Source organism: Piliocolobus tephrosceles, chromosome 9 (assembly GCF_002776525.5).
Source record: "Piliocolobus tephrosceles isolate RC106 chromosome 9, ASM277652v3, whole genome shotgun sequence".
NCBI lineage: Eukaryota > Metazoa > Chordata > Mammalia > Primates > Cercopithecidae > Piliocolobus > Piliocolobus tephrosceles.
This window is the reverse complement of record NC_045442.1, coordinates 17,569,468-17,596,987: the sequence shown is the minus strand read 5'-3', so window position 1 is coordinate 17,596,987 and position 27,520 is coordinate 17,569,468. Positions and strand designations below refer to the sequence as shown.

The 27,520-nt window shown below is 47.0% G+C and overlaps 1 protein-coding gene across 5 annotated transcripts in view; it reads right to left on the bottom strand.

Annotated features, from left to right (window-relative positions):
• The window catches only part of GFRA1 (GDNF family receptor alpha 1), a 220,128-nt gene that overhangs the window by 41,561 nt on the left and 151,047 nt on the right, over positions 1 to 27,520 (bottom strand). For all 5 annotated transcript variants that reach the window (XM_023224404.2, XM_023224402.3, XM_023224405.2 and 2 more), the window contains one exon: positions 26,293 to 26,629. In XM_023224404.2, the coding sequence (XP_023080172.1) occupies positions 26,293 to 26,629 (337 nt within the window). The remainder of the gene's footprint in view (positions 1 to 26,292; positions 26,630 to 27,520) is intronic.

Genomic DNA, 27,520 nt, shown 5'->3' with positions numbered 1-27,520 from the left:
TGACCACCTCCCCCTGGCAGCTATACTTGGAGACAGGATGCTCACATTATAGGATTCACATGTTACAGATGGAAACACTGAAGTAAGAAGTTTATACAGCGCTATGCTGGGGCCAGCTCATCAGTGGTGAACGAGTATAATTTCAGGAATTTTGCAGGTTGGTTAATAACAGTGCAGTGGCAGCTTGAGAGTGGCCATGGTGGGGGGATTTACACCACAGTAACCAGCAAACACTATAAATCAGGGCTTTGTGTTGTTCTTGGAGCACCGGTTGTTAAATATTTACTGGCATGACTCTATTTAAGAACTAGTATGATGTTAGTAAATCTCACTGATAATGCATGCATCATGTCTCCAGTTGAGTCCCAGCCCTTCTCAGACAGGCTTCCTCTCCCATCACCAGTCACCCTTGTGCCAAATGAAATAGGGCAATAGCAATTAACCTCCGCTCTTCAGTACTTTCCAAAGAAAGAAAACAGCTCCACTCCCCCCATCCCACTAAAACATCCTTCCTTTCCAACATCTCCTTCTCCTACCATCATAATCCTCTAACATCTCCTAAATTATGCATGCAAATAGTCACATGTATTGACACAACAGCTGGATTCCTGTCCATCCCACTGACTGATGTGTCAAGTGCCAAGATAAAATGATGAAAAAGACCCTGTCCTTGAACTTATATAATCTGCAATCTAGGTGCCAAGAAAAACAAGTAAAAAGATTATTATAATACAGTGATTTGTTCTTGATAAAAGGTAAGAATGAATGGCTGCTAACAAAAAACAATACCTAGCATGAATGAAGTGTTCAGTACATGTTAGGTATATCTTTACAAACTTACTTTTTATGACAGCAAAATAATTGGTATTATTATTTTATTATCCTATTTCTATAGACAAGGAAACCAAGGCTTAGTGAAGTTAGACTAGAATAAAAGAGTGAGTAGCAGAACGAGGATTTAAAGTCATACATTCTGACTCTACCACTTAAGGTTTTACTATTACACAGCTGCAGAAGCTGGTTTCTAAGAGGCTGTGATATTGGGATTGAGACTTAAAGGATGGGTAGAATTGGTTAAAGATAGAGTAGGGTATTCCAGACAGAAGGAAGCAGCAAAGTATAAAGCAATCACATTCATAATAAGACTTGCATAACAACTACGAAGTATTTGTACATGCCAGGTACTGATTTAACGACTTGACATATATTCATACATTGGATTCTCACAACAACCTTATTAGCTGATACTTCCAATCAAGCCCATTTCACAGATGAGGAAACTGAGGCACAGAGCCTTTAAGCAACTCCTTCTAGGTTGTAGAGCTCTGTGACGGAGCTGGAACATGACCACATTCAATCTGATGCCAGAGCCGAAGATCATTCTCAACTGCTGCACTGAATAGATGCATCGCCCAGAACATCACTGGTCACTCACTCAGGATGCCCAGGCCACAAGATACAAATGGGTAGTGATGGGAAAAGATGTTGACGAGGTCTTGAAAGCCTTTGAATGATCCAAGGGTTTAGGTTTTTATCTTAAAAGCAGTAGGAGCCACTGAAGGATTTTAAACCCAGAAGTAACATGATCAGATTTGCACATTAGGAAGACTCTTCGATCTCACCACTGTTAGCAAAGATATGCTTCAGACCTACTCTGTGCCCTCACTGTTCCAGCAGCAATGGGAAGAGCAAGAAAATTGCCAGAAGGGGAAGGGATGGTTTCCTAAGAGACCGCAGCCTGAACCAGAGCAAAGAACCGAGGGCCGGAAGAGAAGAAAGAAAGGAGGATGCCCGGAAATGTGGATATCAATAGAATGAAAGTCAAGACTTCAGACCGGAGGGGCGAGAACAGAATCGGGACGAGGACAGCTCAGCAGACAGTGGGGCTCTGGTGGGAAAGGTGGGGGAGGACAGGTTTGCCAGGAAGATAATGAGGCTGGCGGTGGCTGTGTTGAGTTCATGATTCTGTGGACAACCAAGATGCTGACATGTTGTTGAGCTCTGGCTGCTGCTTCTGTCCATTCACCAACTCCTGCCTGAGCACCTACTGTATGCACAGCTTCAGTGCCCCAGGACAGCTCCTTTTGTGCACACTTCCCCCTGCCCACCCTGGGTTATGAATCACACTGTAATCAATGTCAATGGCTTCCCTGCCTGGGCTGCTGGAATACAAACAAGAAAGCTTAAATGTCCAGTACGGGATTAACAAAGAAACTCCTCAACTGGATTTCTTCTGGAGACATGAAATCTCCATGACGACAGCAATGATGAGCTCTGATTGTTTTTCTCTGAGAAAATGAAAAGGAAATGAATAGGTACTAATGTAGAAACGTATCGCTCTCAGTAAGAGAAAATCTCCCACCCTTAAAGAAGAGGAAAAGGCAGACAAAATACCAAGATGGCCTTAGGAAATCTGCAGAAACCATGGTTTATGCAGAAAGCATCATATTAAAGGAAGTACACTGCTAACTGGAAATAGAAAAATTATAATGATAATAATATCTAGGAGACTTGTCTCAAACAGCAGATGGTCTTCTGACAATGGGGAGAAAATTATTTACCTACTTTCTCCGCAAAAGTTTTAGGAAAGTAGTATGATAGAAAACAGGTAAAAACATACCAGTAATGCCCAATTTAACTCATCCTGGATTATCATAATCCTTTAAATATTCTTCCAGAATAAATCCCATACTTGGATACAAGCCATGTGGTTGGTGGAATTGAGCCTTCAACTGAGAACTGTAAGATCTTGAATGGGATCCAGGCTCCGACTCTAATGAACCAAAATTCCTGAGTGTGTTGCTTTATGTTTAAGCTCCTAGCTCTCCCTTCCACCTCAGAAACACAGTCTATGAGATGCTCAAAGCAACACAGAGGGGCAGAAAACCCACTTGTTTTCAAAGCATTATTATTCTTACCCATATTCCATCCTACTGTTACTCATGATTTCAGTGTCAAGGGATTTGGTTTTCTTCGAGTCTTGAGAACAAGATTTTTCTAGTGGATCCCTTGTCTCACATACAAGACAACTAAGGGCCAAAGAGGTTAAGCCCTGCTCAGAGTCACATGGCAGGTGGCCACAGATGGCATTCACAGGAACAGGAATGGCCAGCCGCCCAAAATGGCTCTGGAGGGTAGAAGCGTGGGGGCTGACTTAAATTTTTCTGGGATTTTATTACAGTCATCAAGTGTATACCTGCTTTCCCCTGCCACATTGACTACATCGTTCTTTCTAATGTTCTGCTGGCCTTAGAGATGTGACAGTCACTTTGAATGTATTGCAGGAGCACAGCAGGGGCCAGAGGATGCAGATGGGACAGGACGGTACTGAGTCTATCAGTGAATCAGGCCCCCCTTTATAAAGGAGTCTGTTGTACCCCACGAGGGACTGCACAGCACTGCAGGGTTTGATCACTGTATTAGTCTGTTTTTATGCTGCTGAGAAAGACATACCTGAGACTGGGTAATTTATAAAGAAAAAGAGGTTTAATGCATTCACAGTTCCACATGGCTGGGGAGGTCTCACAATCATGGCAGAAGGTGAAAGGCACATCTTACGTGGTGGCAGGCAAGAGAAGAATGAGAACCAAGCAAAAGGGGTTTCCCCTTATAAAACCATCAGATCTCGTGAGACTTATTCACTACCATGAGAAGAGTATGGGGGAAACTGCCCCCATGATTCAATGATCTCCCACCGGATCCCTCCCACAACACATGGGAATTATGCAAGCTACAATTCAAGATGAGATTTGGGTGGGGACACAACCAGACCATATCGACCACTCAGGAGAAAACGAGAACTTTGGGACAGGATCCCCTTATCAATCTACTTGTATAAGTCACTGGAGTTTTTCTCTAAACCCAACGTGGACATTAGAGCTTCAAAGTCTTGGCTTTCAGTTCGAACCATTTAGTTTCTGAAAGCTTTCTCAGTGGGTCAGTTAGAGGAAAGAAAGTATGATAGATAAGAAGGTGCACAGGCTTGGGAGTGACACAATCTCGTGTCTAATCCCAGCTCCACTTTTCACGCAGCCTCTCACATCTTAGCAAATTATTCAACTTCCCCAAGTCTCAGTTTCCTTACCTGGAAAATGGCACCAGTGCTACGGTGCCATATCAGGTGCTATGTAGAGTCACTTTAAACGTCTGCTGTGAGGCTTAAATGACAATTATATAAAGCGTCTCACCCAGAACCCAGAATACACCAGTTGCCCCCAAAATTTTTACTTCCATCCCTTCATATGTTCTCCCCAATTCCTGGTTCATTCTAATGTTCAGCCTTTGCTGCAAAAACACACAACAAGCTCAATAAAGAGAAACATATACTGTGTCTTAGTCTATCTTTTGCTGGCCCTTATATTACAACATACTTTCAACAGGCTACATCTATGTAACGAAAGGCATCAACTTTGACCAAAACAAATTTGAGAAGTCTGAAGTGAGGAATCTGTGGTGTTACTTAAAGCCTGTCCATTACATGAACTCGTAAAATAAAGTCTCTTTAAGAAAAGCTACTTTTTCCCAGGGACTTAGAGCAAAAGGATATATTTTTAAAAGGACCAAATGTCAGTAAGTTTGTTAAAACTACTAATACCTTTTGCAGAAAAAAACAATTAGAAAAACATGCTGCTAATATTAGACCAGGAATGAAAAGGCTAGAACACTGGAACAGTAATTGTCTGGTATAGTGACACAAAACAGATTTTTCCTCTCTGTTTTTAGAAAATTACCTTAGCCCCCATTCTCTCACAGTCTGCTGTAACACACATCTGGAAAGCATCCTTCAGGAAACCAGGGCCTGTATTAAAAACATTTTGCAGGGGGTGTTATTTTGTGTCACTATTTCTCTCTGTGCTGTGCATCTGGCTTCCTGGAGCAAAGGTCTAGTATTTGCCTAGGAGTAGGCTGCAGAGCTCAGGAGCTGGGGAGCTGAGCCGAGATTCTCTCCCTGCCTAGGACTGAGTGTAGAGACACAAAGGCCCTGGGGAAGTCCACATACCCCAGGTGCAGATATGGAAAGCTCTGTACATCTTGTGTTCATCAGTCCCTTAACACAGGTTCCCACTGGTAGTGGAATTATTAAAGCCTTGCCAACTGATGAGCATACGGCAATTTAGCAAGACTGTGGCCACATGTTGGTGAGAAACAGTACCATAAGGCCTAAGCAGCCTTCAAGCCTTTCCTAATGCCTTTGTTTCCTGGGACAGGAAGGCACCTGTGGCCAAGTACAGATCAATTCCTGCTCCCCTCAAATCCCTGCTCAGCCTCATCCTGATACATAGGGCTTCCCCGATCACTGTTGCTCCTCTGGCTCCTTGGCCAGGCTCCTTGGCAGCTCTTGGCTGCAAGGGTTCTCCTTACAGTTCGCCCAGCACATGGGCCATGGAGGCTGCTGTCACTGCACTCTGAGCCTAACACACAGGGGCTCTAACAAAGCTTCATGGGCTGAGAAAGGAGTTCCAGCGATACAGATGGAGGCCCCCGTTGTACGGTCGCTGCGTCCTGCCTTGGGTATCTCTGCAGGTTGAGGTTTCAGCAAAAGCAGGCTGCAGGACACAGAGGTGATTTCTGATTGCAGCAAACTGCAGTAGACCCCTGAGGGAAGTCTAGTTTGGCATCTGATCAATTTTGGCATCCCTCCTGAAGCCACCTTGCATGAACATTGACAGCCATCAGTCAACATTGACAGAGCAGCTGACAGGGCTTGACAGGTACTCTCTACCTGGCAAATTTGAAAAGCAAGTCATGGTAGTTGGCAAGATAATCCATTCCAACCTGGAAGGGGCTTTCAGCAGCCTCAGATCAGATGTCCCCGAGGTGCCCTTTGGCCAGGAATCCACCGCCCTCCACCTATTTCTCCCAATGTGCAAACCGATGGTCGTGGTACAAGCAAATTCTAAGCAGTAATGGGAGCACAGCAAGATCTCAAACAACCCTGTGCTGCATCATGAAGTCAAATAAAATTGTTTTATATTACCCATACTATGCTACATCCATTCATGCAGAAAACTTGGCTTCAGCTTTGGTAGTACTTGTTTTTAAGGGAAGAAATTGAAGAAGAAAAGAAATGTAAAGTTTTCTGGATGATGAAAGGATCGTAAAGCTCGCCGATATTCAATGGGATAACTGCAGGTGACAAATATGATAAAACTCTTTAAGAGTAAACCTTACCCAATAAGTCTTTTATATTTCTGCAGGCAAACTTTAGAAATCAGTTTTGTGGCTTTTGGCCACAAGAAAAAATGGAAATCTAAATGTTCAATCAATCTTTCGCCAGCAGAACCACACCCTAAAACTCTAGACCAACACAGTGTGGACTTGCTTCATGCAGAATTCGGCAGCACCTCCAGCTTCAGAAGTAAATGCCTGAAGTTGCCTGATATTTATTCTGGAACCCTAAGAGGCTCCATGTCAACTGCTCAGGAACCCTGGGCTGCAAGGGTCACCCACCATGGCTTCATTTAATTATTTACGCACACCCTATCTTCAGAAGGAATTTTGAAGTGCATTCAGACGTAGCTGTGATGTGGCAGAATAAATATAAAAATTAGTGAGAGAATTGGGGGCCACAGAAAGGTAAGATAGAGGCAGTAGTTCAGCTAGTACAAAATGTACACATGCCCCTGGCTAGATGAAAACTACATATTTGGCTTGGAGATTTCCAGCAACCACTGGGAAGGGGGTTAAGATATTCATAACTAGTTCCACAACTAGTTCATGATATCCCCCAAATTAAAAACAAGATAGATACTCAGAAGAAAAACAGCTTGTGGCAGGCAGAATGCCTACCTTTGGGTAGGCTCTCAAAGGCATCTGGACCTGAATTCCTGAAACTTGAGACCATTACTGTTCATGGCAAAATGACCTTTGCAGATGTAATTATGGTCATGGATCTTGAGGTAGGGAGAGTATCCTGGATTTTCCCGGTAGGACCAGTAGAATCACAAGAGTCTTTAAAAGTGGAAGAGGGAGGCAGGTGAGGGTGTCACCGTGATGTCATGTGAGACTCCACTGGCCCTTGCTGGTTCTGAAAATGGAGGAAGGGGCCACAAGCCTGCGTGGCGAAAGGTAAAGAAATGGATCCTCCCCTGCAGCCTCCAGAAAGAACTCAGCCCTGATGACACCTTGATTTCAGCCCAGTGAGAGCTGTGTCAGACTTCTGACCCTATAGATCAATAAGAGAATAAATGTGTGTTGTTTGAAGTTTGTGGTAATTTGTTATAGCACCAATAGAAAACTAAAAGACTACTAAAAAGCAGTATACGGTAGGGGTTTTTCATACAGAACTTCAAGATGCACTAGGACTTAAATTTTAGCTCAATTGCTTACTAGCCATGACATTCTGGGCAAGTATCTTAACTTCTCTGAAGCCTAGTGATATAGTTTGGATGTGTGTCCCCACCCAAATCTCACGCTGAAACATGATCCCCAGTGTTGGAGGTGGGGCCTGCTGGTGGGAGGTGATTGGATCCCAGGGGTGGACTTCTTTTTTTTTTTTTTTTTTTTTTTTTTTGAGACGGAGTCTCCCTCTGTTGCCCCGGCTGGAGTACAGTGGCCGGATCTCAGCTCACTGCAAGCTCCGCCTCCCGGGTTTACGCCATTCTCCTGCCTCAGCCTCCCGAGTAGCTGGGACTACAGGTGCCCGCCACCTCGCCCGGCTAGTTTTTTGTATTTTTTAGTAGAGACGGGGTTTCACCGTGTTAGCCAGGATGGTCTCGATCTCCTAACCTCGTGATCCGCCCGTCTCGGCCTCCCAAAGTGCTGGGATTACAGGCTTGAGCCACCGCGCCCGGCCGGTGGACTTCTTATGAATGGTTTAGTACCATCCTCTTGGATAGCGAGTAGGTTCTTATGAGAACTGATCCTTTACAAGTGTGCGGCACCTCCCTCCACTTTCTCTTGCTTCTGCTCTGACCATGTGTCATGTCTGCATGAGGAATACTTTTGGACTCTCAAAGGAATTCTCTCGTTCCTGTCTTCCATCTTTCACCACCTGATATAGGTTGGACGTCCCCCCCAAATCTCACGTTGAGATGGAACTCCCAGTGTTGGAGATGGCGCCTGGTGGGAGGCGTCTGGGTCACAGAGGCAGATCCCTCATGGCTTGGTACTGTCCTTGTGGTAGTGTTCTTGGGAGATCAGTTATTTAAAAGTGTGTGGCACCTCTTCCTCCACTGTCTCTCTTGCTCTAGTTCTTGCCGTGTGAGACGCTGGCACTCCCTTCGCCTACTGCCATGATTATAAGGTTCCTGAGGCCTCTGTAGAAGCTGAGCAAATGCCAGCACCATGCTTCCTGTACAGCCTGTAGAACCATGAGCCAATTAAACCCCTTTTCTTTATAAATTACTCAGCCTCCGGTTATCTCTTTATAGCAATGCAAGAATGGCCTAACACACCTAATACACTCAGGTTGAGTGATAACAAATCCCTCAAAATGTTCCTGGTAGTGTTAAATGTACCTGGCACCTTAGCACCTGTTGACATCGATTCCTGATTCCTAGATGAACAGCACCTCATCACAGCTGGTGTCTTCTCTTCTTCTCTGGATCAGCTCAGGGGGTTCACACTGACCCTGAGACCTTATGAAATCCTAGGGAGAGATGACCATGCTGCATGAATTCCCTTAGAATTCATCAAATAACCTGGCATATGAAATGCTTTGTCCTAAGGATATTGATCCACTTTTTTAGGAAAGTCATGATGAATATCAACTTTATCCCCACCATTAAGACCAAAGAGAGACTTCTCCTGTGAGTCTTCAAACATCCTCAAGTAGCCCAATGTGTTTTATAGACCAATGAAATCATACTCCCTAAACAGGTCTAAGCAATTCTACAGGCCACTACCTGTGGACCCTCTACTGGTCTGGCAATTGAAGCATCAAGCCTGTCTTCATTTAAGAAGGTGCTGTCTTTACCCTCAGGAGGAAGTGTTGAGGTAGGCATCATAGCATCTTGATGTTTATAGTCAGAGGAACTGAACTCTAATGAGCTTGGGAAAAAACACAGGTAAATTATGGAAATTATCCCTAATGCTACCTGGTCTTCTTCAGTTAAACTTTGCTTCTTTGGAGGTTCCCAGAATATGCAAAATTAAAATGGCATGGGTTCTCTTGATTTTAATAATTTGTGAATCCCCCCCTGCACTTTCTCCAGTCCCCAAAAGACAAGAGCTAAATATCTCTGTGTACATAAGTCCCAAGTTCCACTCCACGGAATATTAATTTACCTTCCACTCCTTAAAGGAGCCTAGTTTCTGAGAGCCCTGGGAGGGAATGGGGAAGGGGGAGGCGAATGGCTTTCTGAAAGGCTAACAACCTACACTTGCACAAGTTCGCTTTAAACAGAAACACATTAAAATGAGATTCCCTATTAATCTTTAATAGGCTTGCAGACGTCCTAAGGAAAATTATATTCAATAGTAAATATACACTAGGTCATTTTTCTTTCAGGCAAGTTGTTTTAAGGTCAACAGAGATTTTGAGCTTAGCAAACAACTAGTTCCTAATATCTTCCTTCCTAGATAGGGCATTGAGAGTATCACTTTTGCTCAGGAGACAGGGAATGGTGGCATTAGACGTCAAATGAATAAATCACTCCATTGCCACCAGATGATAATTCCGCCCTTTTGGAAATTCCATAACTCCTATTAGTAACCCATTCTCACACTTAGCATCCTCTTGTCAACAGCACCTCAGCCTCAGCCCCATTTTCCACATTTTACCTAAAGCTCTTAGTGCTGCATTTAACATTTCTCCCTTCTTTATTTTAGGGCAAAGAAGCTGATTTCCAGAGTCCACATAAGCCATTTTCTAATACACTGGCCCCTCCACACCTCCTCCCAGCCGAGTGATCCCAAGGCTTATTTGGACCCATTCACAGTGATCCCAAAGGTCTCCCAGAGCCCTCCCACCAAGTCCCCTCACTGGCTCTGCACCCAGAGCAGGGTGCCAGCTTCAGCCTTGCTGCCCACACCTCATCTCCGTCACCTTCTATTCTGTATCTTCACATTGCTGATGGTCTTGCTTACACCAGGCAGAGAAGGAGAGCACCTAGAATTATGCCCGGCACAGAGCGGATATCCTTTAAATAACGTTGAATGAATGAGTTAATGAATGAACGAATCTGACTGCCACAGACTAAGGCTCCAATCACCTACGGATCAACACTCATCACGGACACTTGGTGCTGAAGGTTCAGCACCATTAACAGGTACAGATGAGGACAAACAGCAGCCCAACTCTACACGCTCCAACTACATTGACATAGAACCTGTCACTGTGCCCGGTGCTTTAAAACCTGTGTCATTTTTATGCAGTAACCGTACTCGCCAGGTTTGCCTTATTTTACAGTTGAGGACAGGAGGTCCCAAAGAGGTCCACAACCAGCCCAAAGTCATGGAGCAGGCAAGAGTCAGAGCCAGGTTTTGGAAAGAAGCCGCAGCTTCTTGAGCTCATACGCACCCGCACAGCACTGAACAAGAATTAATGTTCCCTCTTTTCATTTTAATTCTTGGACTTTGGCTGCATTTTAATGTGAATTGTGTGCTGCAGAAGCCCAAATCTGATTTAGGTGGATATGTGATCTTTACTAGGTTCAATAAAAGAATGACAGAATTAGGGGGCATTCTTTTTGGTTAATAGAGCTTGTAGTTTAAAAACATAAAAAATAATATCTGGTGTTACTGTTCAGTAGGGCTCAAATGCAGTCCTGCGACACAGCTGTGCAGGGAAATCATCCGGGCCTAGGCCTTGCCTCTCTGGGTACCCCTTCCCCGGGCTGTGCTTCCCAGAGGGCACCCAGAAGTCAAGAAGTGAGGACACAAAAGTCTTCCCCACACACTGGGAAGTAGGGCTCCCTGGGCCCATGGGGAGAAACCCACATCCCCAAGCAGCCCTCCTTCACCACAGGGACCACTCCTGAGGCTGGAGACAGAGTGACCCAGGAGGGGCTGGCCTGGCCGGGACCACCATCGCGGGCATCTGCCCTGGAATAGCAGACGTACATGCAGAACCTTCCCAGAGCTGGTGGGCACGAGCACCAAATGTCAGATCAAATCCCAACTGCCCTGCAGGGGTGTCTCTGTATCTCAGTCTCCCCCCATATAAAACACAGACACTACCAGTATCTCCTTCACGGGCAAAGGTGAGGATTGGAGCCCGTATTCCAGTGTCTGGCACAGAGTTCAGTGCTCAGTGAAGTGCTGCCTGTCAATATTGCTGTTACCACACTCAAGGTGCTTCCTTTGCCTGCTGCCTCTCTCCAACCACAGCCCTGAGAGGCAGGGATGCAGCAGGTGTTGCCTCCTTCCCAAGAGGGGACAAGAGCAGAGGAATCAGGCAGACTTTGGAATCCTCAGCCTGGGAAGCTGACCTGGCAGGGGGATGAGACTTCAGCTAAGTTCTGGATGCACCTGAGGTCAGTACCCTCTGCTGCCCATGATGACAAGGAATTTCACTGAGCACTGAACTCTGTGCCAGGCACCGGGCTACGGGCTTTAATCTTCACCACTGCCTGTGGAAGAGGTGCTGGTAGTGTCTGTGTTTTATATGCAGGGAGACTGAGGTGCAGAGAGGAGAAATATGCCTGCAGGGCAGCTGGGGTTTGGTCTGACGTCAGGGTTCCTGCCCACCAGTAGGAGAGGACACTCTCATTCATGGGTTGGCAATAAAATCCCATGCACAGGGAGTATTTGGTGGCATCTCTTGTACACCAGAACACACCCCTTCTGGCTTTCTCTAAGCCTGGGAATACTGGGGAGCCACCTAAAGACAGTCCTCAGCCCAAGGCTTCCAGGATGGACTCATAAAATACCTCAGCATGCAGGAACCCAGAACAGAGACTGTTCATCTTCAGCTTTGTAACCTGGCACCTAGCGCATGCCTGGCCCAGGGTTCGAAAGGCAACCAACCGTTCAATGACCGTGATCACTAAGCACCCACAATGTAAGATGCTGTGTAAAAGGTGGCGGCCGTGGTGGGACAGGAACAAAGATGAAGGAGGTGCAGTCCCTTTAGGATATGGAATCCAACCTCCTACCACCTGCATCCACCACCTGCCCTTGCCTATGACCCATCTGTGAACTGAGGGGTGAGATATACCATGCACTTGTACAGGCAAGGGTTCATAGCAACCTTGGTTCATAGAATCACAGCGCTTTTGCATCTTGAACACACGTGTGTGTTTGCTTGAGTCATCTGCATCCTAGCTCCACTGCCGGTACTGAGGATAGACGCTGTCCCTCCCACGTTCCCTCCTGACAACCAAGGGTGCTTCTACATGCAAAAAGTGACAAGAAGAGTAGAGCAAACATGGCAGCTTCCTTATTCGAATAGCCCAGACCAAAGACTGCTCCAAAGGCCATTTTAGAAGGATTTAATTACCTTAAAACCCTCTGTTTTGCTTTGCATTTTCAGGTAGAACCCAGCCAAACAGATTCCAATCTGAGGCCAAGGTCAGCCTAGAAACAACAGACTGTCTACTTCTTCATGTGCGGTGAGGGCAAGGTCCCAACTGCAGTGGGGCCAGCCCAGGTAGTGACTAAATAGAGATACCATCAGCTTGTCTTAGTATCCTTTGTGTCTGAGGAACTACCAGCAGGCAATAGAGCCCTTCCAGTGGTCCCCACAGCCTTCCAAATAGAGCCCAACCTTGATGCAGCATGGAAACTTTCCATGTGTTGTCCCTACCCACAGCTCTGACTTCCTGGGCTGCGATGTGCCCTCTGTGCCCCATACCCAACCTGGGCTGCCAGCCCACACCCAGCCACAGCAGGGGCTCCCTCTCCTGTGTCCTCTCCTAAGCCTACTCCCATTTGGTGCCTACTCCTCATTTTCAGCTTTGCAGACCCAGTTGAGAGCAGGATGAAGCCATCAGCCTAGATCACCTGGCCAACGTTCTCTAAGGCAGCATGGAATGGTGAACCCAGACCAGCAGCAGCAGCAGCTCTGGGAATGCTTTAGAAATGCAAATTCTCAGGCCTTACCCTAGACCTCATGAAAAGAAAACAAATCCCAACATAGGCAAAAGCTGGAGATCCACAGCCCCAGAGCAGAGGCGCCTCTCAGAAGTCCCCGAGGCCAGCCTTCCCCACGAAGCTGGGCTGGCACAGCACCGGTGACTGTCCCGGCATGTGCACTCTGTGGGCACAGGCGCCTCCCTCATCTCTGGCCCTCGGGGCCCTACAAAGCACCTGGAAATCTGGTCCAACTGAACCAGTGGACAAACCAATCTCCGGCAATCACAGAACACCAGCCGGTCCAATAGGCAAAAAGCAAATGTTCTCAAGCCGTAATACCGCATTTGTAACTAAACATGTTTCACTTGAATTTTTTAGTGTGAAAGAGCTGTATCTGCATTCGCTTTTGCCTTATTTCCACGGAAAGGTTTCCCGGGACAGTGTCAAGCTCCTTTGCTGGAGTGAACATTCTTGGAGAGGCGGCATTCCCTCTCCAAGCTGTTAGATGAAGCCAGCTAACTCTCCAATAGGAATTCCAACTGCTGGCTGCTCCCCGGCACCTGAAACTTCCAGCTTCCCGGGTTTTCCAATTCTAAGGGTTAGCCCAGGGATACTGTCATTGCCATCATTTAGTTGTTCCTGTGGCAAATGATTATGTATCAGAAAGAGCAGAGGGGGGCTGCCCCTGAGATGGCCCACATCAAGGCACCAGCCAGCATTCTAAGCACCAGAGGCTGACCTGTGGCACTCTCCCCAAACCCTTACTTGGTAAGAGAAAAGCTCCACTGAGCCCTTCTGGACACAAAGGTTTTTACACTGCAGCTCAGAGTTCTGCCTGATCAAGCTGAATATGACAGTGAAATCTTTTGGCATGCTAGAAAAGAGAGGAACCATCTACAAAGGAGCTGTCAGGAGGGCATCTCTCAGAGCAAGAAACCAAGCTGGGCTCGGCGCTCCAGCCTGCCAAGCAGCCCTGAAGTGACTGCACAGCTGATGCTAGATGCTGCAAGGTTCTCTAATTACTCAACCCATTTCCACCTGGAGGGGTTCCAGCGCTTGGCTGGGGCGGACATCTCACAGCCTCGGCATCCTGACCCACTGTGGCTAAAGGAGCTGGGCACAAGGCAGGCACACACCCCAGACTGTGCTGGTTCAAGGAGACCACAGGAGCGCTGGTGCACACACAAGTCTTCCAGTCCAAGATTACTCTGGTCCATCTAGCACAGCAGTTCTCAAAGAGAGGTCCAGGGATCCCGGCAGTCTCAGGGAACCTCGTAGGGGGTCAGTGAGACCAAAACTATTTTCCTAGCATGCTAAGACCTTAATGACCTTTTTTTTCTCTCTCTCTCTCCCAGCTGCCTTCCAGCCAGATGCTAAATTTGTAAAAATGTAAAAACAATGCCACACTTTTCCCTAATTATTTTTTTTGGAAGATATAATGATTGTTAATAAAAGCATGTTCTGTTATTTATGGTAACATGTAATGAGCTGCTTGATGTTATTTTTAAATGAAGTAATAAATATGTAAACTGCTTTTCACCTTCAATCCACTGTGGTAAGTACCTATAGATTTAGCCCACATAAATAAAAGCCCGTTGAGATACTCAGTAATTTTCTAAGGGTGTAAAGGATTCCAGAAACCAAAAAGTTTGAAAACCGCTGTTTTAATGATAAATGAACTGTGTTTGCCAAGGAGTACTTAAGCCCTATTTTGACAAGACCCAAAGGTCCCTTATTTTAAAATTTTTGTTTTAAAATAAATAAGAAGTAAAAAGTAAAGTCACCCCCAGTATCCAATTCCACTCTCCCTGGGTGTCTCTGGAAGTTCTGTGGGTGGTTTACAAGACAGGCGCATTGTGTACAGAAATGGGCAGTGCAGCATTCGGCAACATGCGCTCCGCAGCCCCACAGACCCTCTGGGTTCCTTGACTGTGGAGCGGGGCAGCAGAGAGAGGCTGTACCTGCAGCATAATTAATTGCCTTTGGTTCCAGCAGCACCACTTGGGTGATGTGGAAGTTGTTCAAGATCTCACCTCCTCATCCAGCGACAGGGAGGGTAACAGCTCCCACTTCCAAGGTTGCTGCAAAGAGCTCAGCCCAGGGCCTGGCACAAAGTAAATGTCAAGTATGTGTTGCTCGCCTCGTCATCACCCGCGCCACCGTCACCGCCATCCACTCGTTCCTATAACCATGTCCCCAGCTCTGCACATTCTGAGCTCCTGAGTTCTGTATGACAAGCCACTCTGCCCGCAGCTTTGCTTCCTGAGGGGAAGACGGGGTGATTCACAACATGGAAACATCCAGAGGGAGGGGGCTTCAGATTCAGTCTCACGGAGTCAGTGGCTGCCCTTTGCTGGATCCCTCACATCACTGACTCAGACACAAGCACCTCTGAGAGCCCCTGATTCACAGTTACTCCAGGTCACAGAAGAAGCACGTGGCCGAGAGGCTGCCAGAGGACTCCCACTGCCTATTCAGTCCAGACAATAGTGAATCTCCCCACTCTGTGCCCAGTAGTCTCAGGGCCAGCTCTGCTCACATCTTACTGTGTATCTTTGTGTGCCAATAATTGTATATTCTGGGCAGAAATGTTCTTGAGATGACACATGCTCCAAACACCTCTAGACTCTGTCTGCCTCCGCCTCCACCCCTCCGTTTTCCCTAATGGTACAAAGGCTGAAAGAGGGTGATTATCAAGCTTAGCCATGTGGCATTTCCACATGACGTTTAGTGCTGTGGGTGCAGACAAGTGTAGAGTAATGGGAATCTGCCCGCTCATAAATCCTACTTTAATTATTATTATTATTATTTTTAGGGACAGGGTCTTGCTGTGTAGTCCAGGCTGGACTTGAACTCCTGGACACACGTGATCCTCCCACCTCAGCCTCCTGAGCAGCTGAGACTACAGGCACATACCAACACACTAGCTCACAAGTTCTACTTCAAAGATCTCTGTCTGTTCTGGGAGATATCACATTTAGAATCTTAAGCTTTGTCCTCCCTGATAAAAACTTGTGGGGAAAAGTGAAAGAGAAAGAAGGACATATTTATTGAGAGTTTTCTGGGTTAGATGGCAGGCACATGCTGATGTACTTGCACAAAAATATCTCATTTAGTCCTCACCACAGCCCTATGAAGATGAAGTCATTATCTCCATTTATGGATGGGAAACTGAGGCCTCCAGCAGCTGGTGTCATAGAACTAACAAAATCGCAATGCAAGCCCAGGTCCGCCTAACTCACAAACGCTTACACTGACAACTACTGGGGAAGGGAAAAAAATCCCAGGACTCCAGCATGGTATGGTACTTTTTCACATTGATGGTTCTTTTAAATTCTTGTTTTTCTTGGATGCAAAATTTTCTGCATAATTAATTGCCTTTGGAAATGATGAGCAATTTCCCATTCACTGAGTTGGAAATGCCCTGTAGAAACGTAAATGGCAATGTGACTGCAGGATCCTCACTTGTGGTAATGCCTGGGATGGGTGTGGGGGAGTCTGGAGTCTCCCTGAGTGGAGCAGGATTCTAAGCCTGGCTGTGAGACCCAGGCCCACACTGGCCTGGCAGGTGGGAAGGCCAGGGGAAGAGGTGACTGCCAGAGGACCCTCCTAGCAGTATGGAAGAGGGTCCTGGCAGGTTCCCAGGGTCAGGCTCCCAGGGTGAGATGAGCCCACGCATGGGAGGAGGTGCTCTGGTGTCGCACTGCCCAGCCCAGCCCAGCCCTGCCCTCCACGGAGCCCTCTTTAAGTCACTGAATGTTAATTAAACACAGGACATGCTCCTCTCCTTACATACAGCCAGCCTGTAACTAAGGGGGCAGATTTCCCCACGCAAAGATGAGACTGCTCTGGGTCACAGGCTATTGACGTCTTCCTTCTCCCCATTCTTTTGCACCCCAATTTGTTGCTCTGTGGATGAAACACCTTTGAAAACAGAGCTATAGGAAATGGAAACACCCCCTTCCCTGGGAATTAGAGAAAAAAAAGATCATGAAATCTGGTTGGGTTAGCTCGGGCCTGGGCTTGAGGGGCCTGCAGCTGGTGTAGTATGCCTGTGAACTTCATGAGTGCTAGCAGGAGGCGGCTGGTGGGCAGAGCAGAAGGGTCCTCTTTGAAGAGAGACAAGCTGCACAGAGCAGTAGAGGGGATCAGCGGAGGTCTCCCTCAGCCACCTGCAGTTGAACAAGGTGGTCTGGAATCCAGGGACCCATAGACCCCCTTGGAGTCCCCCCGCCCACCTCCTCTTCTTCAGGTCTGGTAAAGATCCAGAGGTCTTGCATCCACCACCCCTTTCACCAGCACTGTACTCTCTCTTTTTTCTTTTTTGAGATTGAGTTTCACTCTTGTTGCCCAGGCTGGAGGGCAATGGTACGATCTCGGCTCACTGCAACCTCCGCCTCCCAGGTTCAAGCTATTCTCCTACCTCAGCCTCTGGAGTAGTTGGGATTACAGGCGCAGCACTGTACTCTCAAGATGCAATCCATAAAATGGAGGGTTTCCTGATGATTCACGTAATGGCCACAAGCCAGGGAGAAGGCAGGAAGCTGCAACACCTGGATGACCCCAAACCGGTGACACAATGGATTATTTAGAGCTGGTTGTTGCCCTGTGACAGCAAAGAATTCATTTGCTCTGAGACACAGCCAGGTGCCAGATGTCCACTGCCTTCAGGTAGGTTAGGGTTGAGGACACTGACGGCCAGTGACGGTTCAGCAGGGAGTTAAGGAATCCAAACTAGGTGAGTGTGCATGCCTGGGAGGGGGTGCACCACCCACACATGCAGGACCCTCACTGTCCAGCGGATTGTGCCCAATAAATGTGCCTGGACCAAATAATGGAGCGAATAATATTAATAGTAAAGCCAGAGTGGTCCGGAGGGGTATTTTTTTCCTATTTGTAGAAATGACTCTTTTGAAATCAGTAAGCTGTCACAGAGAAACCACTTTATAATAAGCAATGAGTGTTCAAAAGGAAATTAGATAAAGAACCTAATGAGCTTGTATTACCTGAGTAGCTTTTATTTTTTAAATGACGCTAAGAGGCTCTTATGGACATGATGTTCTACCTCTGTTTAAAAACTGCCTTTAACACTGATGCTGTCTTAGTTACTGAGCCATAAAGAGTGTCTGGATTCAGAGGTTGGCCAGAATTATCATTCTGGCTGTCTGGAACTAAACGTAGTAAAGGCTGAACAGTGTAAGAACATTGTATTCCCATCATGAAAGACAGTCATCTGGAAATAGTGACAGAAACCAGGTTTCGGAGTTAGGAAGACTGCGCTGATTCCTACGTCCTCTGTGTGGGAGTGGGGTGACCCTTGGGCTGGCCACTCCACTGATCACCCCCTTGCAGGGTGGCTGGGCTGATGAGAGATCACGTTTGTGAGGTGTGTACCTCAGTGCTGATCATCAACAGCACCCAGTGAATGCATTGTTGTTCTGTTTTGTTTCTTGTACTTCCTGTGCCTTCCTCAAACCCACAGCCCTGGGCCTTTGCCTTGTGACTCTCTTCCATGCCAGTCATTGGCCAGTCCAGCTCAGATGGCGGATTCTCCAAGAAGCCTTGCTAACAGCCACACTAAGCTGGCTGTTCTCAGCACTTCATCCCTTCCTGCCAGAGACTGTCACACCATGCTGTGTGACTGTGTGTGCTTGCCTTCCCCTCTGCACTGTAGCTGAGATATCAGGTTGTTATTCCTAGCACAGTAAGTGCCGGCCAGATGGATGGATGGGTGGAGCAAGGGAGGGAGAGATGGATGGATGGGTGGGTGGGTGGGTGGGTGGATGGATAGATAAATGGATGAGTGGATAGATGAATGGGTGGATAGATGGTGGGATGGGGGGATGGAAGTAGGTATAGATTGATGGAGAGAGGAACGAAGGTATGCATAGATGGATGATGGATGGACAGATGGATGAATGGAAAACTGAATGGATAAATGGAAGGAGAGAGAAATGGGTGGAGAAACAGATGGAAGGATATACTTCCTATGTACTAAATTGTTTCCCTCTGAGTTCTCCTGTGCTCTCTGAGTGATCGACACCAATGACCATCTCCCTTTTCTTAAGACTCTATTCCCCTTTGGCTTTTCAAGGCCCTTTGCTGGGTTCTCCAACTCTCCAACTTCTAAGTCCTCTTCAGACACCTCCACCATATACCTGGTGCTCCCAAGGTTCAGACTTTGGCCCATTTCTTATCTCACCCACTTTCTCTAGAGAACAAATCTTACCAAGCATCTTTTACAACAACCTCTATGTGGATGATTATAATCCGACCCCTATATCCCAGCCCCTTCTCTGAGATCTAGCCATGTTTTAAATCTATTCATTCAGTAAAGATTTAGTCAGTACCTCCACAGTGTCCAGCAGGTCTCCCAAATTCCTGTCCTGTTCAAGTGGGCCTCTGTGCTCATCACTTCTCATGGGGTCAACTGCAAGAGCTTCCTAACTTGATCCCAGCCGCTATATCTACCACTCCAACCCTCCCTCCATGTTGCTCCCACCTGGAAGTTCTCTGATGCTCTCCTAAACCTTTGATGGATAAAATCCAGCACCCCTCTGACACAGGAGGCGCCAATAGCTCGCCTTTCTATGGCACTGAGTTTTCTTCCTCTGCTGCCATGACGGTCCCCAAGGCCCCTTCTTCCCACCTCAACCACTGTATCCCCTTCCCCACTCCTTGGCCACCAAGGCCTGATCTGAACGTGGCTCCTGAGACCCTCTGCTGTGACACCCCTTCACCAAAGAAATACGGGCCCTCTGTTTGGGCCTCCTGGGTGGATTCCATTCCATTCCTTTTCAATCCGCATTCACACTCAAAGACGATAAAAGATGGTCTGGTGCCAAGAGTCCATCTGTCCACACAGATCCAATGATCAACACAATATGCAAATGCAAAGACAAGGAGTCCCTGCTTCTTTCTCTCTCTGAGCCAAGAGTGGAAAAAGTGATTGGGAGGACTTGGGCAGGTAAAGGAAGACATAGCAAGGAAAATGAGGCAGAGACCCTGAGCTTGGGCAGACGCAGGGAGGGGACTGGCTGGAGAGAGGGAGAACAGGGAGTAAAACTAGACAGGGACAGGCTCCAGCAGGGGCAGACAAATGGCTTCACACTCACCTCTGCCAACAGAGAGATAAGGAATGAGATAGAAGGGAGATGGGGCAGGTCATAGCTGGCTCCTGTCTGGTCCAGGGCTCAGGTTACCTCTGAGAGCCCGAGCTGATAGAGCTCTGCCGCTGCTGAGTGAAGCTGAAGGGCCACGCATCAGGAGGTGGTGCAGGCAGAAGGGGCAGGCTGGAAGAGCCAGCAGGAAGGTGCCCCTCCCCACAGGATGGAGTCAAAGAGCATGAGGGCGGGCGGTAGCAGATGTCAGAGAACCTGCTTGCTCTTCTCTCAGGGTCTTGATGAATCTGCTGCAGGCACAGAGGAGTCCAGCAGCCCCCAGAGCAGACAGGGTGGCGGGTGGCTTGTGCAGGTGGGGCATATTAAAAATGAGCCATTCGGCACTCCGAACGCATTGCTAGAGACACCCATGTAATCATTTGAAATGAAAACTGCTCAAACGAACTGGAAAATGTTTTACTTGTATTTTCTCATATTCCCGAACCTTTCTTTCCACGGTTCAAAAGTTTGCATTGTCTAATTGCTGATTTCCATTTGTGAATGAATCAGCATAAAATAAAATTAAGTGCCAAATTAATCTACCCATCTAGTTTTAGGCATTAATTATCCTCTGAGCCATTTTCTCTTGCGCTTGCTGCATGTCAAGGCAAGCCTGGATATAGTGATGTGGGATCCAGTATTTGACTCAGGAATTTAAGCCCCAACAGTAGAGGATGTCCTTGATCTCCAAGATCCACAGTTTATTGTGCAAAGGGGGTCTCATTCCAGGCAAATGAAACACATTTCTCACCTTTTAAAGGTGCACTAACACTGTCAGACCAAATAAATTATGGGAGCAGAAATTCGCTGCATGGTTTTATGACACATTTCCCCAGCTGCCCTGATCAACCAACTAACAACATTACATTTCCTCTAAGTGTCACGGGGTCAACCCCAGTGTGGCAAATGCAGTGCTGGTGAGGGCAGAATTTTGGAAATTGCATGTGCTGTTCTGGAGTTACACCAAGGAAGGCCTTCTTGGTTCTGCTAAAAATCCCCCAGGCATCCAGGACACAATTACAGGGTCCTCGATCCCTGGGGAATGGGAAAACCATATATGGTGATTTCGTCAAAGCCACCACTCTTGGAGACTATGGGGACAGAGAGTTGGACACCAGGAAGAACAAGTATATCATATCTCCAGCAGGGTCAAGAGAACTCTGGGGACCGAGGACATACAGCCCCTGACCCATTTCCTTTTGAGGTTCAGCATTATCAGAATCTTTCTAAAAGGAGGGAGATACCCTTAACCCAGCACTGTTGGCGATACGAATGCAAATGTAACATTCAATTACCAGCTACTCAGAAGGCTGAGGCAGTAGGATCACTTCAGGCCAGGAGCCCAAGAGTAGCCTGGGCAACATAGCAAGACCCTGTCTCTAAAAATAAATAATTAATTAACTAAAATAAATTAGCCAGGCATGGTAGCATGCACCTGTAGTCCCAGCTACATGGGAGGCTGAGATGAGGGGATCACTAGAGCCCAGGAGTTGGAGGCTACAGAAAGCCTCGACTGCAATACTGTACTCCAGCCTGGGTAACAGAATGAGACTCTGTCTCCAAAAAATAATAATTAAATAAAAGAAAAAAGAGAAGCATTCAATTCTACCTAGTAATACACTGCCAGAAAACGTAGAGCCTGGGCTACTGGTGTTCAAGGTGGAGGGCTGGCTCTGCTTGGAACCCCTTAGAAGGTAGCTCCCCAGAGCAAAATGTCATGCTTTGGAAACAATGAGTATAAACTAGGTGTTGTCACTCAGGCGCCCAAGGATGCAGCAGCTCTGCTGCACATGCTGAATGCCCCAGAAGGACAAGGCCACTAAACCACCAAGCATACCCTGAGTTTTTTCTCAACAGCGACACCATGTGGCAGCAGCTAAAGCCACAGGCAAGCGGGCTGCTTAGCAGACTTGGGTTCCCTCTTTGCTTGGCACTGGAAGCAGAAGGGATTTTGGAGTCTACCTCTGTGGTTCTTCGATGAAAACATGAGGGAACTTGCCCAGGAGGAAGGCGCTGGACTGCCTGGTAATGAAGAATAGCTGAGGTACTTGAGCGATTAATTACAATAAAGAGATAGGAACTTATTTGTGGCATCCGAGCCAGTGCTTAGACAGGAGGGAAGATATGTTTAAATTATACAGATTTGCATCAGGAACAAAAGGTTATGCTTCCATTCGGCCCAAACCAGTCCTGACATCTTTCCAGGCACTAAGAAAAGCAACCAGAGGAAACCTGGCAGGGCAGACACTGCTTGGGGGGAAGACTGTGAGGCTTTGAAATTCCATCACACCCTTCTAATAATACCTCTGCATTTGCTTTTCTGTAGACAAGCTTGGAGGCCCAAACAGTCAGGCTCTGACTCTCCCCAACTACCTCAAGGGGAAAGGAATCTGTCAGTTTCCCTAAAAGGGAAAAGGAAAAAGGAAAACAAAGTCAAACAGAAAAGCTAATGTTGCTTCTCATCTGTTTGAAGGCATGAGGCAGAAGAGAGACAGGTTCTGTGCAGAGGCACTGTTGGACCCTGGGGAAGGAAACCTGTAGGCTCTCAGTTGGAAAATATTAAATTCCGGGAGGTTTTAATGAGCTTGAACAGCTCTTTGATGGTTGCTGATGTTAAGATGTAAATGGAGCATTTGAAAGTGTGAGCTTTCCAAGAATATGGTTTTTAGGAAGCAGGTTTCCCTCTTGCCATCCCTTCCCTTTGGGGCTATTCAAATGAGACCTCAAGTCATCACATCAGTGGTGGGGTTAGGGTTATAGCAACTATAATGTGAGACCCAAAGAACCCCCAGCTCCAGCTAGTACCAGCTGCTCCTCTGGGTAGAACAGCAATGGCCTCACACAGATGGATTGAGAAGGGATGGGATAAAAGGCATAAAATTAAAGGCAAGAGTAATAAAATGTGATGGAAGCAAACACTGCTAGCCAACCTAGCAGCTCAAATTACATTTAGCACCTCCGACAGGGAGGGGTAATCACGAGTAATAAATCCAGGCTCTGGAAAGAAATTATGGGCTAAATCACTTGACAATGGGCAACACCAGGGAAGTTATGGATTCAGCTTCCCAGGAAAGGCTCAAGACAGTGCATAAAACCCATCAATCACACTGAGACAAATTTCACTGAGTAGGGTCCCAGGACAGTCTAGATCTGGATTCCTAAACAGCCTCTGAGTTTCTCCCAGAGCCAAAAATGTGGCAGCAGCACAAATACGCCTCTAGTCCCACCATCCAGCCTAGGGATCCTTCACCCCAGTGCAAGCACGGTGGCTGCTGTCCACTCCAGGAAGATCAGGCAAAGTCAATACACAGACAAGGGCCGTCTGCTTCCTGTTGTACATTTCTGTGCTGTCCACTCCCTGCTGTCACTCCCTGAGTCCACTCCCTGCTGTCATGGATGTCACAAACAGTTCCTGGAACTTGTTCCTCCCTCAGTCTGAGGCCCCAGACAGCACCTCAACCATCCTGTTATTTGCAGGTTCCTCCTATCACCTCCTCCAGAGTCCTCTAAGTTCTCAACTCCCAGCTATTCTCACTACAGCTTAGCAGGAAAGCAATTTGATCTAATGAATTCTCGCCAACCCTCAAATGATTATCTCTTTTTAGAAGAACAAGCCAGAGAATACAAATTATCTGCTCAATATGGGCTTTCTCAATATGTGTAGGGGAGGTCCCAGACCTTCTCTGGCCATGTTGTGTAAGATAAACCTGGGAGAAGAGGAAGGAAAAGCTCCATCACCACCACCTCTCCCACCTCCCAGCCATCACTCCATAGATGGAATACTCATCCACAGCTCCATTTCTGCCCTATACAGCTTCCCATCTTGAGGCAGGACCGAAAGCCCAGGTCTCCTGGCTTGGAACCATCAGTGGACAAGATCACATCTTGTTACAGAGACACAGAGGAGCTGTCTAGCATTAAGCCAAATAAGACCCTAGAAATCCAGTCCTGCTCCCAGAAGGGGGATCCCTTCTGCTCAGAGACTAAAGGGGCCCCAGGAATTGGGGTTTCACATCCAGAGATCTTCAGGATCGCTGCTCCATCCCATCCCTGCACTCCGAGCAAAGCTCCCTGCAGCTTCTTGGCTGCATTCATTTTATTCATCTTCAGCAGAGGGTGCTTCGACACCCTAACTGATTGGCTTCCCCAGGTTCCTGGCTTGCTGAGGCTCTGCCTCTTTCTCAGGACCCTTCTAGCACACCCATCCCTGCTCCTAACCCACAGCTAAGAGTGCCTTAATGAACCAGGGGCTTGGAAGTGAGGAAGCGTCCACGTATTGTGTTGCTGGAACACCTGTTTCTTCCCAAGATGCAAACTCACTTCATAAGATGTTTGGTCATCCAAGTCCTTCCTCATACAGCAGGTCACTTGCTTCCGACTTGTTTTAGAAAGGAGGAGAAACATTACTCCCAGAAAGTCTTCAGCATGAGAGGGTTATACAGATAACGAGGACTTACAATTTTCTTTGGTCATTATTACAGCTGGTTTAAGGAAAGAGTGGGTTCCCATTCTACCGGAATAAAACTTAAGTTGAACAGAAACTCAGAATCTTCAACATGGCAGACTTTTTTTTTTTTTTTTTCCTGCTCTTGGCTTTTTAGAAATGGGGAACCAATAGGAAACAAGTACATGGTCATACTCCCATCTGCTTGTCCAATGGCTTAGCATATATTGGGGGCTTCTACCTGGGGTCAAAGTACAGTTGTTTTTCAATATGATACCCCAAATCTACTTGCTTCAATCAGCAACTGAATTCAACACCCTTCTGGGAGGACACACACGAAATGGTTAACAGTGACTGCCTGAAGCTGGGGGTGAATGGGAGCAGAGTGAAGGGTCATTCTCACTCAACCTACATCTATACTGCTCTTTATGGTTTGTGTTTATTGATTTGTTTGTTTAGGGACAAGGTCTTACTCTTTCACCCAGGCTGTAGGGCAGTGGCATGATCTCTGCTCACTGCAACCTTCACTTCCCAGGTTCAAAATATTCTCCTGCCTCAGCCTCCTGAGTAGCTGGGACCAAAGGCATGTACTACCACGCCTGGCTATCTTTTGGGTTTTCAGTAGAGGCAGGGTTTCACCATGTGGGCCAGGCTGATCTCGAACTCCTGACCTCAAGCAATCTGCCTGCCTCAGCCTCCCAAACCATTGGGATTACAGGTGTAAGCCACTGTGCCAGGCCTGTGGTTTTTCTTGTTTTTCTTTTGAGACAGATTTTCACTCTTGTTCCCCAGGCAGGAGTGCAATGGTGCCATCTAGCCTCACTGCAACCTCCACCTCCCAGGCTCAAGTGATTCTCCTGTCTCAGCCTCCCAAGTAGCTGGGATTACAGGCGCCTGCCACCACGCCTGGCTAATTTTTTGTATTTTTACTAGAGACGGGATTTCGCCATGTTGGCCAGGCTGGTCTCAAACTCCTGACCTCAGGTGATCCACCCATCTCAGCTTCCCAAAGTGCTGAGATTTCAGGCATGAGCCACTGTGCCCAGCCAGTTTTTTGTTTTTTAAACACAGAAAGTGTATTCATGGACTCCTTCAGATATCAAAGTAAATTCAGAAATGGCCAAAAAGCAAAAGGAAGTGAAGATTTTTAACAACATGGTCCAGGCTCATCAAGTTTCTGATGGAGGCTGAGATCTGGGATATCAGCTAAGTGGGAGGGTGACTTCTTCATAGCCACAGAACAGTCCAGAACAGACCCAGGCATTGAAAGTTCTCCCCAAGGCTAGACACTGCTCAATCCCGCTCACTGGTCTCTTCCAGGTTTCTGCCCCTGAAGCTCAAGAGCCTCCAAAGCTCCAGCCAGCTCCTCTTTACTTAATCCCTGGCAGCCCTCAGGACTTGAGGAGCAGGTGTGTGCTTTGAGGTCACTGCCCCCCAGGTGACCCTCTCACTGAGAGGTATCCAGGAAAGGCAGTGGTATTTTACCTCATTCTGGCATCCCTCAAAGCATTCCCGGGTTAAAGAAGGGAACTTTTGCCAGCACAGAGGCCTGAACAGCTACTGAAGAACTCCGTGGCAGACACAGAGGTCAGATTTTTGCCAATTCGTTCAAATGAACTGGGTTCCCCTCCCTCCTCTACCTTGGTAGAAGCACAGAAAAGGGAGTTTAGTAGCCGATGCAGCCACCAAGACTTTCCCTGTCACCTCATTAATCACCGGCTGCCCGCTTACCTGCAGATGTAATTCGTCTTGCAGGAGTCCTGCAAATTCAAACAGTTGGGCTTCTCCCTCTCTTCATAGGAGCACACAGGCACGATGGTCTGTCGCCTCCGCTCTGTGCAGGCGATGTCCCGGCAGGAGCAGAAGAGCATTCCATAGCTGTGCTTGGCCGGGACCTTGTCAAAGAACTGCCGGAGGGCCTTGTGGCACTTGCGGCGGTTGCAGACATCGTTGGACACGCTGGTGGTGCACGGGGTGATGTACGCTGATCTGTACTTCTTGCAAGTGTCGTCGAGGTTGCAGGCCTTGGCTGCATCCAGGCAGTTGTTCCCTTTGGGAATGTGCTCCACTGCAAATGCAGAGAAAGACAGGCATGGTCACAGGGCTCGGCTCTGTGTTCTCACCTACTCTGTTTTAATTGAGATCTTGCCATTTATCTGGCATTGCCAGTGGCTCTAGAACTTAATGAGTTTTGAAGCTAATAACTTAATGACTTCATGACAAGAGAAAGCTAGGAGTACAAATACCAGGAGTCTACAGCTGCACAAAAGCCCCTAATATTCCCACAGATGTAGAATTAGGAGGTGCTAGGTGAGGCCAAAACACAGGCACCTGCCTGGCTGTGTACATATGAGGCAACAGGAGAATAAGCTTCCAGCCCTTGGTTAGTAAACTGAAATGAGGATAAAAGAAAAAAAACAACAAATTATATACTTGTTCATGATATGCTGAATGCAAGTATAATTGCCATACAATCCTCCAAGAATATAATTATGTAATAAATGCATATAGTACATGCTAATTACTATATGATTACAGAGTAATTACATGGTTATTTGAGCCCAGAAGACAAAATATTATGCCAGATTCTCTAAACAGGAAGAAGCAACCACAACGAAGCTGTATTTAAGTTTTAGTTCGCAGGATGTTGAAAGAAAACCAGAATAAATCACATAAAAATTGGCAAACCTCTCAATTACCACTTAACTTACCATAGACAACACGTGGGCTCTGTGAGTACTAAGGTTCTAGATTAGAAAAATTCAGCTTGTATTTTGAGGAAACTCACAACCTATGCACTCACACCACCAGAGAAGCCAATGCTGTCTACACTGCCTGCCTTCTGCTATCTGCAGCAGAAGCATGGTGGAGGCAGGGCCCATTCGGTGCTGGGCAGGCAGGCCAAGGCCAAGGTCAAGCCCAACAGCGAGGTTAAAGGATAAATGGACAACAGGAATTC